The sequence below is a fragment of the Cervus elaphus genome, chromosome 9, assembly GCF_910594005.1.
Source record: "Cervus elaphus chromosome 9, mCerEla1.1, whole genome shotgun sequence".
Taxonomy (NCBI): Eukaryota; Metazoa; Chordata; class Mammalia; order Artiodactyla; family Cervidae; genus Cervus; species Cervus elaphus.
In genome coordinates, this window is record NC_057823.1 from 19,255,976 (window position 1) to 19,265,914 (window position 9,939).

The following is a 9,939-nucleotide window of genomic DNA, read 5'->3' on the forward strand; positions in this document are numbered from 1 at the left end:
TCTGGGATTTGCACATGCGCATCACACTGGAAGGATGTGTACGCTGCCATCCGCGAGCTCTAGGAGGCGTCACCCCTCCGGCTGGGACGAAGCACGCACGCGCGGAGGTTCGCACGCGGGAAGGGCGGGTGCGCGCCCCGGGCATGCGCCGTGCAGAGCGAGACGGCGGCTCGGCGGGGTCATCCAAGCGCAGGCGCAGTGCGGTGTTTGTCTGCCGGACTGACGGGCGGCCGGGCGGTGCGCGGCGGCGGCGGCGGCGGGGAAGATGGCGGCGTCCTCCCTGGAGCAGAAGCTGTCCCGCCTGGAAGCAAAGCTAAAGCAGGAGAACCGCGAGGCCCGGCGGAGGATCGACCTCAACCTGGATATCAGCCCCCAGCGGCCCAGGCCCAGTAAGCACGGCGGCATGGGGGAGGGGGCGGGCGGGGCGGGGCGCGCGCCGCGGGAGGCCCCGCCCCCGCTGCCAGGCCCCGCCCCCGCTTCCGGGGCGCTCTTGCTCCTCCTCCTCTCCGCCCGGCTCCCCGCTGTCGGCCTGCGGGGAGAGGGTCACGGTGACCCGGGGGTCGTGGGGCCCGTGAGCTCCCCGTCAGTCCTCACCCTGCCTCGGGGCTCCCCTTAATGGGGCCTGGGAACCTAGTTACCGGCTCCAGGGCGAGGCCCTCCATCTGATGACCCGCCCCCAATCACCGGGAACCTCGGAGCCTCTGTCACCTACTCTGAGCCTTGGTGCTCCTACTCCATGCAACCATGACCACATCCAGCTCCTCCGTATACGTGTACACATCCCTTTTCACCAGCTGATTCCACTGTCGCCATCTCAGAGACTGTGTCAAGAGGTCCCCTCCCCCGCCACCTGGGTCCTTGTCAGCCGGGTTCAGCAGATGACACAAGTGCACCTGACCTGGGGACACCTGACATCGCTGGACCACGTATAACTGCCCCTGTGATTGTGTCTAGTGCTCCCTTCTCCCCGCGCTGAGATCTTGTCACTGGTTCAGCAGACTTCCTGCCACCTACCTTTTTACCCACCTAAGCCAGGCCCCTCCTCATACTCCTCGGACTAGTTTCACTGCCACCATCTTTCTGGATTCTCCAGAAATAAATACGCAGCTTCCAAGCGTGGCAACTTTGTCACCTTGAATCAAGTGACTCCCCCTTCCACACACAGCCCAGGGACACCTGAGGCCAGTGTGAGGCTACCTGGGCATCCCAGGGTATACACGTACCGCTCCTTTGTGATCCCACGATCTCAGCGCCTGTCTGTCCGGAATCCTGTCCTCTGGCGTCAAGAGCTGCCCCTCAACACCCGCGCCTGGCCCGGGATCACCATGCGACATCTAGTCTGCTTGTAACGTCCTGCGGAACCCTTCCGCACATCCTGGAAGCTCACAGGGAGTCAGATTTTCCCCCTTCCTACTGACCTGATGAAGAGCATCTCCACACATGCTTTCTCTTCTTTATATAACTTTTTTGGCCACTTCTTGTGGTATTCGGGATCTTAGTTCCATGACCAGGGATGGAACCCGTGCCCCCTGCCCGCATTGGAAGTGCAGAGTATAAACCACTGGACTACCAGGGAAGTCCCCTCCCACACATGCTTTCTGTGTCTCTCTTGACCCAGCAAATTCCCCTTCTTGTTAACCCCACTGATATGACTCTTGTGGCTTATGTAGCTCCCTGTCGGCCCATCTTAAGAGGTGGGGAAGATAGCTGCTCATCTGGGTACTCCCATCACTCCCTCATCACCCCCCATTCTCGTGTATGGTCCACTCCCTACCCGCCCTTTTCTGCCCTTGGTCCGTGTGGGCTCCTTACTGGAGTGGGGAGGGGTCTCTAAGGGCCCGGGAAGACCCCTGAGGCAGCAATGCTGTGTTAAGACTCTGCGTGGGGTAGGAAGCCCAGCCAGGACTGGAGGGTCCCCACCAGGCTCTTCAGCGCTGTTCCCCCTCCAGCCCCAGCGTGGATGAGACAGGCCCGGATAGGGCCTGGGGTGCCTGGCAGGGAGGCTGTCCCAGATGGGCAGGGAGGCACAGGGAGGCCCACGGAGAACATGCCCCGGGGAGCCCCCTCCTGGTGCCTGTGTCTGTCAGCTCCATCCCATCCTCTCAGCCCTCCCATCTCTGTTGTTCTCTGCAGTTTGGTGCCGCGTGCCTCCCCCCTCCTCCTTGTTATGATTTGATTTTCTTTTCTTTTGGACAAATCAGTTGTTTCTGTTGTGATTTATCGTGGTGTTGTTTTTCTTTTTTTTTTTTTCTTCCTTTTCCCCATCCAGTTATTGTGATCACTCTAAGCCCTGCTCCTGCCCCGTCCCAACGAGCAGGTACCAGCCTTTTTATCATCGCTGCTTGGATCTCTGCACCATTGACCTAACCGCTGCCCCGGCCGCAGAATGCCATCCCTCCTCCCCCCCTCCCTCATGCTCCGTGTGTGCGTGTGCGTCCCCCCGTCCCACCCTCACTCTCTCCAACCACACGGTCAACGTCTGGCCCACCCGGGCACTTCCTCTGTGTCCTGTCCCCTCCTGCTCCTCTGTTCCTCTCGGGCTCAGGTCTGGACCCCCCGCAGGAGGAAACAGACTCCCTCCCCTGCCAGGAGTCTGTCGCCTGCTGAGGGGGTCCCGAGTGTCTGTGCGCATGCCTGCAGGCGTGTGTGTGTGTGTGTGTGTGTGTGAGTGAGTGAAGGGAGGGAAGGTTGGGCTCCCCACCTGCTGATCCACTTCATCAGCTCAGCGGACCCATGTCGCCCCCCCCCCCCCCCCCCCGCCCTGTGCTGAGCAGTGCTAGGCCTGGAGGGAGCCCATCTGTTCCAGGGGCTGGTGCTCCCCTGGGGGTGGAAGGCCCTGGGGGTTGGGGGGTCCTCTGGGCAGGGAGAAGTGGAAGAGGCCCTGTGCCTTGGAGGAAAGGCCCAGTGGAGCAGGGTCATGGGTTCTGCAGGGTTGGAGGGGGGTGGGTGCTGCGGTTGGGAAGCCTGGGGAGAAGGTGGCATTTGAGCAAAGTCTCCTGGGAGGTGGAGGAGCACAGGAGTGGAAGGAAACAGCCCCCCAGGGCCCAAGAGGGAGCCAGGCGTGCCTGTGGGGAAGGTGGGGGACGGGGGGCAGGCTGGCCTCATTGATCCTTGTGTGTGGAATAGGACTGGGTTGGGAAGTGTGCGTGTGTGTGTGTGTGTGTGTGTGAACAGGAGGGAGAGCTGGCCCTGTCAGTCCTGTGGCGTGGCGTCTGCACGTGCTTGTGGGTTCGTGCCGTGCCCTGTGTGTGTGTGCGCGTGTGCTCGCTGACAGCCTGGCAGGCTGCATGCTCCACCCCGCCCCACCGCCCTGTGTCTCCCTCACCCTCGCTCACTCATCCTCCTCTTTCCCCTGTCCCCGTCAGTCTCTCGCTCCCGTTTGGCCTTCTTGACCTGCCGTGGGCCCGGCACCACCTGTGTGATCTCCGTTCTCAGGGCCTCTGTATACCTCCCCCCGCCTTACCCCCCAGCCATCCTGCACCGGCCCCTCTTAAACACCTACCATGCTTCAGTTTGTGGGACCGGCTGGAAGCCTCTCTCCCCCCACAAGCTGCCTTGGCCCCAGGCTCTGGGGGAGCCTTCAGAGGACCCGGTGGACTGTGTGAGGGGTGGGGGTGGGGGGCCGACAGGGCACAGAGAGGCCGAGGGAGGGGAGGGGGGTGGTCCTCACCCTGGGAGCCGATGACAGCGTGGGGCAGCCTGCCAGGGATCCAGGGTCCCAGAGCTTGAGGGTCTTTGGGAGCCCTGGAGAGTGTCCAGCCAGAGAGGGAGGGTTTAGGACCAGACTTCTGGCTGTGATAGAGCAGGGAGGGCCCCGGAGGAGAGACCTCTGGGCCAGTGAAGGGGACGGGGCTCAGCCACGTCCTCGGGCTCCCAGAGCTCTTCTATCACTCTCACCAGGCCCTCCTGGGACTGGCAGGCCAGGCTCAGAGGTCTGCTCCTCGCTCTGGCTGCGACCAAGGTCGTAGGCCAGCAGGGCACAGAAAGTGCCTGGGCGCCAAGAGCCACACTGTATCTGTCTACCCATTGGTCACTGGGCCCACGTCACCAGGCGCCTGCAGAACTTGCAGGGGAGACGCTCCCGCCCCCCCGCCCAGCTCCCAGTCCATTCTCCAAGGGGAGGTGAACCTGGGGGGGTGCTTGTAACCTTCGGCCTTCCCAGCCAGGGGCTCCCTTCTGGAGGCCGAGTGCCAGGGTCTCTGAGGTTCACGGGTTCCCTGGAGAGTCGTGCATCTTTTCCAGGGCCACTCTGGCCTCTGCTCCCACTCTGTGGCCTGCCTGGCCCGGAGGTTCCTTGTCCATCAGGGGCCTGCTCTCCTGTCCCCAGCTCCTCTCTGGCCTGTCTCTGCAGAGCCTCTTCTGGGCAGCTGGGCCCCAAGTCTCAGCTCCCATCTGTCTGTCTCCCACCCTCCCGTCCCCTAACGCCGCCTGCCCGTCCTGGGGTGCCCGCTGCCTGCCCGCTGCCTGCCCGCCTGCCTGTAGCATGCCCAAGCTGTCCGCATGCAGGCTTCTGGAAAGAACCGAGCTCCCCTCCTGGCCTGGCCCCCATCCCTGGAGCCCTGCCAGCCCCTGGAGGGGCTGGGTCACCTGGCTCCCTTTACCTGAAGGACACAGGTCCAGCTCGGGCTCCTGCCCTGGCCGCATTGGCCCCAGCTCTGCAGGCCAGGCCGGAGGCTCAGAGAGTCTGCTGGCCAGAGGGCAGTCCTCCCTGACCCTGAAACAGAACAGGCGAGGCAGCCAGAAGCCTGGGTCCCTCACCCACTCTCTCACCAGTTCAGCGTTGCCACCTTCTGGGGGCGGTGACCCTGGGCCTCTTACTGGGCAGAGTGGGGAGGAAGGGGCCCCAGGGTGGGGGCGGCCTACCTGCCCAAGGTCCACTAGCAGCCTCAGGGCTTCCTTTCGCTATCAGGGAATACTTGGGATGAACCCTCAGCCTCTGGGGACCACCCTTCCCCCACAGCCCGCCACAAGCCCTTCCCAGTCAGGGGGGCTGGGAGAAAGCACCCCGAGAGTGGCCTAGGAGCAGGGCGCGCCCCGTCTACCAGGGCTGGGGGCTGTGCTGGCCCACCTGAGGGATACCAGGGAGGGAAGGATGGGGGCGCCAGACCCTGCAGTTGGGGCCAGCCGGGAGCTAACCCCCTCCCCACCCCTGGTTCTCACCACCCCCCAGCCCTGCAGCTCCCACTGGCCAACGATGGGGGCAGCCGCTCACCGTCCTCCGAGAGCTCGCCGCAGCACCCCACGCCCCCTGCCCGGCCCCGCCACATGCTGGGGCTGCCTTCAACCTTGTTCACACCCCGCAGCATGGAGAGGTGAGCCACCTGGGGGATGGGAGATCAGGGGGCGCAGGGCCAGCCTCGGGGTGGCGCTGGTGAACTCTGGAACCCTCTGTGTATTGGGGGCTGGGGTCACCTCACATTGGTCAGGACCCCCCTCCACCGGCACCCACTCCCTCTCCCTTCAGCATCGAGATTGACCAGAAGCTGCAGGAGATCATGAAGCAGACGGGCTACCTGACCATCGGGGGCCAGGTAACGTGACACACTTCCCTTGGCAGCCCCAGGGAGGGTGGGTGGGACACAGCTGGTAGATGTGGGCCGGGGGTGAGGGCAGAGGCCCGCTGGATCCCCAGCCCTGGCTCTCCTCACCAGCGCTACCAGGCGGAGATCAACGACCTGGAGAACCTGGGGGAGATGGGCAGCGGCACCTGCGGCCAGGTGTGGAAGATGCGCTTCCGGAAGACGGGGCATGTCATCGCTGTCAAGGTGAGCCCGCCACGCCCTGCCCGTGGGAGCGCAACCCCCTCCATGTCCCACGGGGGCCCCGCGCCCCAGGCTCCACGCTAAGCCCTCGGCTGTCCTGTGCAGCAAATGCGGCGCTCGGGGAATAAGGAGGAGAACAAGAGGATCCTCATGGATTTGGACGTGGTGCTCAAGAGCCACGACTGCCCCTACATTGTGCAGTGCTTCGGGACTTTCATCACCAACGTGAGACGAGGGCTCCCCCCAACCCCCCCATCTCCTCCCCCGGGCCCTGAGCCTGTTGGGTGGGCAGAGGGGTACAGCCACTGCTGTCCCTGCAGACGGATGTCTTCATTGCCATGGAGCTCATGGGCACGTGCGCGGAGAAGCTCAAGAAGCGGATGCAGGGCCCCATGCCTGAGCGGATCCTGGGCAAGATGACGGTGGCAGTGAGTGGCCTGGAGGGCGCAGGTGGGCAGGCAGGTGCCCCCCCAGCCTCGGCCTCCATGTCACTGACCAGTGCCCTCCCCTGCCTACGCTGCAGATTGTGAAGGCGCTCTACTACCTGAAGGAGAAGCATGGCGTGATCCACCGTGACGTCAAGCCCTCCAACATCCTGTTGGACGAGCGGGGCCAGATCAAGCTCTGTGACTTCGGCATCAGTGGCCGCCTGGTCGACTCCAAAGCCAAAACGCGGAGTGCTGGCTGTGCCGCCTATATGGCAGTAAGTGGGGGACCCCGGGGACGCCAGTGGGAGGGGTGGCACACCCACCCCAGCCCCAGGGGTCCATCACCCTCTCCCACCTCCCACTGGCAGCCCGAGCGCATCGACCCCCCGGATCCCACCAAGCCTGACTACGACATCCGGGCCGATGTGTGGAGCCTGGGCATCTCCTTGGTGAGTTGGGGCCCCGGCTTTTGGAGGCTGGGTTTTCTCGGGGCGTGGAGGCAGGCAGTGGCAGCAGAAAGGGCAGGGCCCCCTCCTCCTTGGCCAGCCCAGCCCTGCCCATTTCTCTCCCAGGTGGAGTTGGCGACAGGACAGTTCCCCTACAAGAACTGCAAGACGGACTTCGAGGTCCTCACCAAAGTCCTCCAAGAGGAGCCCCCGCTCCTGCCCGGACACATGGGCTTCTCGGGGGATTTCCAGTCCTTCGTCAAAGACTGGTGAGCACCCCCAGCCCTGCCCTCCAGTCTGGAAGGCAGGGCAAGGTTAGACATGACCCTGAGCTTAGGCCACTGGGGTGGGGTGAAGGGCCCCCTGGGATGGGGGTGGGGGGCTGCAGATTGGAGCCAGAGCCCAAGCCCTAGGGGCTAGAAGTTGGGTCCAGACTCAGCCACAGGGGACCCCTAGCCCTGGGGTGTTTGGCAGGGTGGTTCTTGGGCTTCGCCAGGGAACTGTGAGTGAGCACAGGTGTCCCAGGCCTGAGAGCTGGGTCCACACAGGAGCTTCCGTCCCCCATGGGCATCTCAGTGTGTGTCAGGCTTCTGTCACAGATGAGGGGCCTGAGTGCCAACCCCGGCCCCTCTGTCAGCACAAGGCTGGGGGGCGGGGAGGACATGGGCTCTGGCCTGCAGATCCAGCAGCCCTGACTCCGTGGGGCGGGCAGCCAGGCCCCTTCTCCCAGCTCTCATTTCTCTCCTTTCTCTCTCTCTCTCCAGCCTTACTAAAGATCACAGGAAGAGACCAAAGTATAATAAGCTACTTGTGAGTACCCAGGACCCCTCCCAGACCCCGTCCGAAAACCTCTGCCCCACTGGAGGCCAGGCGGCCAGGGAAGAGACACCCTGGTCCTGAGCCCCACCCCCTTGGGTCCCCAGGAACACAGCTTCATCAAGCGCTACGAGACGCTGGAGGTGGACGTGGCGTCCTGGTTCAAGGATGTCATGGCGAAGACCGAGTCACCGAGGACAAGCGGGGTCCTGAGCCAGCACCACCTGCCCTTCTTCAGGTAGCCGCACGGCGGCGGCCGGCCCGCTGGGGGACGCGGCCTCAGGCCCCCCTGCCCTGCACAGTCCCCCAGCTGCCCGCCAGGGGAGCCCTGGGACCCGGACGGCCGACGAGGGCTGAGGACAGATAGTAGGGGGCGCCGACCCACCCCCGACTCCCTGCCCACCAGCCGTGGACAGATGGGCCTGCCAGGCCCCAGCCCTTTCCCGTCCCGGGATCAGCCGGCCGTACACGTCCCCCAACCCCGACAGACACTGTGAACGGAAGACAGCAGGCCGCGAGCAGTCTCGCTATTTATTCAGTTGTAACCTCTGGGCTGGGGCGGCCCCCAGGGGTCGGGAGAGAGCCGCCATTCCCTGCACCCCCACACCGCGCTGTCCCCACCGCCCCCTCCATGCACACATGCGCCCTGGCTCCATCTCCCTCTCTGCCACTTCCCTCTCTACCTCTCTGGCTTTCCCCATCTCCCTCCCTGCCTCTGCCTCTCTCCTGGCCCAGGCCCTGCCACCCCCGGCAGGACCCCTGGGTCCACTTAGGTCTCTGGCCAGTGATGAGCCAGTTGGCGGGCGCCCTTCCCCCGGCAGGCGGGCTGGACATTGTGACTGCAGCCGGACCCGGGCTGGTCTCTCTCTCTCTCTCTCTCTCTTTGATCTCAGGGGGTCCTTTTTGGAGTTTATTGTATTTTATTGTACTTGGTGGGGTATTTGGGGGTGGGGGGAGGAGAAGAGCTTGTTCTCATGGGCTTTGTTGGTACCTTCAGAAACTTTTACCAAAGTCGTGTTTAGCTGCTTGTGGCGGCAGCCCCCTGAACCGCCTGTGGGTACTGGGGGGCTGGGCTGGGGGCTGAGCCGTGGGGGCTCGGGCCACCACCTGGGAGACACTAGTCCCAAAGGCGGGCTCTGGGGGTGGGGGATTGCTCCTCCCTCAGGGCTGGAGACTGGCCAAGCTTGCAGGGGTGAGTGGAGGACCTCAGGGGGTATAGAGGAAGCCCAAGGGGCCATGGCCACACAGGGTGGCCTTCAGGGACAGTAGGCGCGGGGCGTGGTGGAGGGCAGCCGGCGCTGGTGTGGCAGGGAGGTGGCGGAGGGAACGGGTGACAGGAGGGGGTCCATGGGGCCCCGGGAGGCAGGGATGAGGGTGCACGGATTGGACGCGGGGGTTCGAGGATGTGTTGACAGGGACAGAGGTGGGAGCAGGCCAAGGGCTGGGCGTGTGCAGTCACGCCCTCGTAGTGGCCCACGAGTGCCCCTCGACTCACCCGGAGCTGGCCAGTGCCCAGCCCGCCCTGAGGCCCCGGCGTCCATGGGGCCCTGGGCAGCAAGCAGCCAGAGCAGGAGGGACTGTTTCCTTGTTGTTGGTGACGCATGCGAATCAAGTGGACAGTAGAACAAAATAACGTTAACAGGAAAAAAAAAAAAAAGGAAAAAGAAAACCCCAGAAAAACCACAAAAATCAACCAACACCAAAGGTGAGGAACCTCGCTGGATGTAGCTGAAGCAATCTAGACTAGGTATCACTGTACCCTCCATTTATCTCACCGAATCTAGTTACTACTAGGGTAGTCACAAAATGCCGCATGTTTAAAAAGTACTCGAAGTCATCTTTGTCCCCCGCCCCAGGGGGTGGCCACTTTTTCTTGCTCCAGTCCCCTTTGTGAGGGGAGGGGGGCAGGGTGTGGGGCCAGTAGGCATGGCCTCCACCCTCCCTTGCCAAGGGCCTTTCTGGGTAGCCGGGAAGGTTGCGTGGCCAGCCCCAAGGCCCGCACAGGCCTGAGGCCAGCTGCCTGGGTTTAATTTTTATTTAACTTTATTTTCTGTTTTGCGTGTGAGTGTCCACCCATGTCCCCCTCCCCTTCAGTGTTAAAATGGGAGCCTCTCCTTCCCCCACCCCATGTCTCCCTCCCTGCGCCTCCCAGTCACCAGCCACCAGCCACCCCCCTCTCAACCAGGCAGAGGGCAGAGTGGGCAGCCAGGGGCCTGGGGCGGCCTGGCCCAGCCCATCAGCCCACCACCCCTTCTCAGGCCGCCAGTATTGCCCCATCCCTTTTTAAAACAAAACGCCCTCGTTTGTAAATCCTTAGACGCTTGAGAATAAAACCCCTCCCTTTTCTTCCACTTGAGTCTGTGGTGTGTGTCCTGAGCCTGGCAGCAAGGTGGGAAAAGGGGAAGGGGTCCTGAGGCCTGACCTTGGAAGTGGGGGGCTGGGAGCCATTCTAGTGGACAAGGCCTATGCAGTGAGGGGAGGCAGGGC

The 9,939-nt window shown here is 63.5% G+C and overlaps 1 protein-coding gene across 2 annotated transcripts; it reads left to right on the forward strand.

The window, feature by feature from the left end:
* The first annotated feature begins 167 nt into the window (after nucleotides 1–167).
* On the forward strand, nucleotides 168–9,803 carry MAP2K7 (mitogen-activated protein kinase kinase 7). Of its 2 annotated transcripts, XM_043911710.1 has the most exons (12): nucleotides 169–389; nucleotides 2,270–2,317; nucleotides 5,171–5,312; nucleotides 5,465–5,531; nucleotides 5,652–5,765; nucleotides 5,868–5,987; nucleotides 6,083–6,190; nucleotides 6,286–6,465; nucleotides 6,559–6,639; nucleotides 6,763–6,905; nucleotides 7,401–7,446; nucleotides 7,560–9,803. In XM_043911710.1, exons 1-12 carry the CDS (start codon nucleotides 266–268, stop codon nucleotides 7,692–7,694), a joined length of 1,308 nt encoding a protein of 435 aa, XP_043767645.1. In that variant the 5' UTR covers nucleotides 169–265; the 3' UTR covers nucleotides 7,695–9,803. The 2 variants fall into 2 exon arrangements, with proteins under 2 accessions (XP_043767646.1, XP_043767645.1); XM_043911711.1 differs by lacking the exon at nucleotides 2,270–2,317 and having other exon boundaries at nucleotides 168–389.
* Nucleotides 9,804–9,939: the final 136 nt, after the last annotated feature.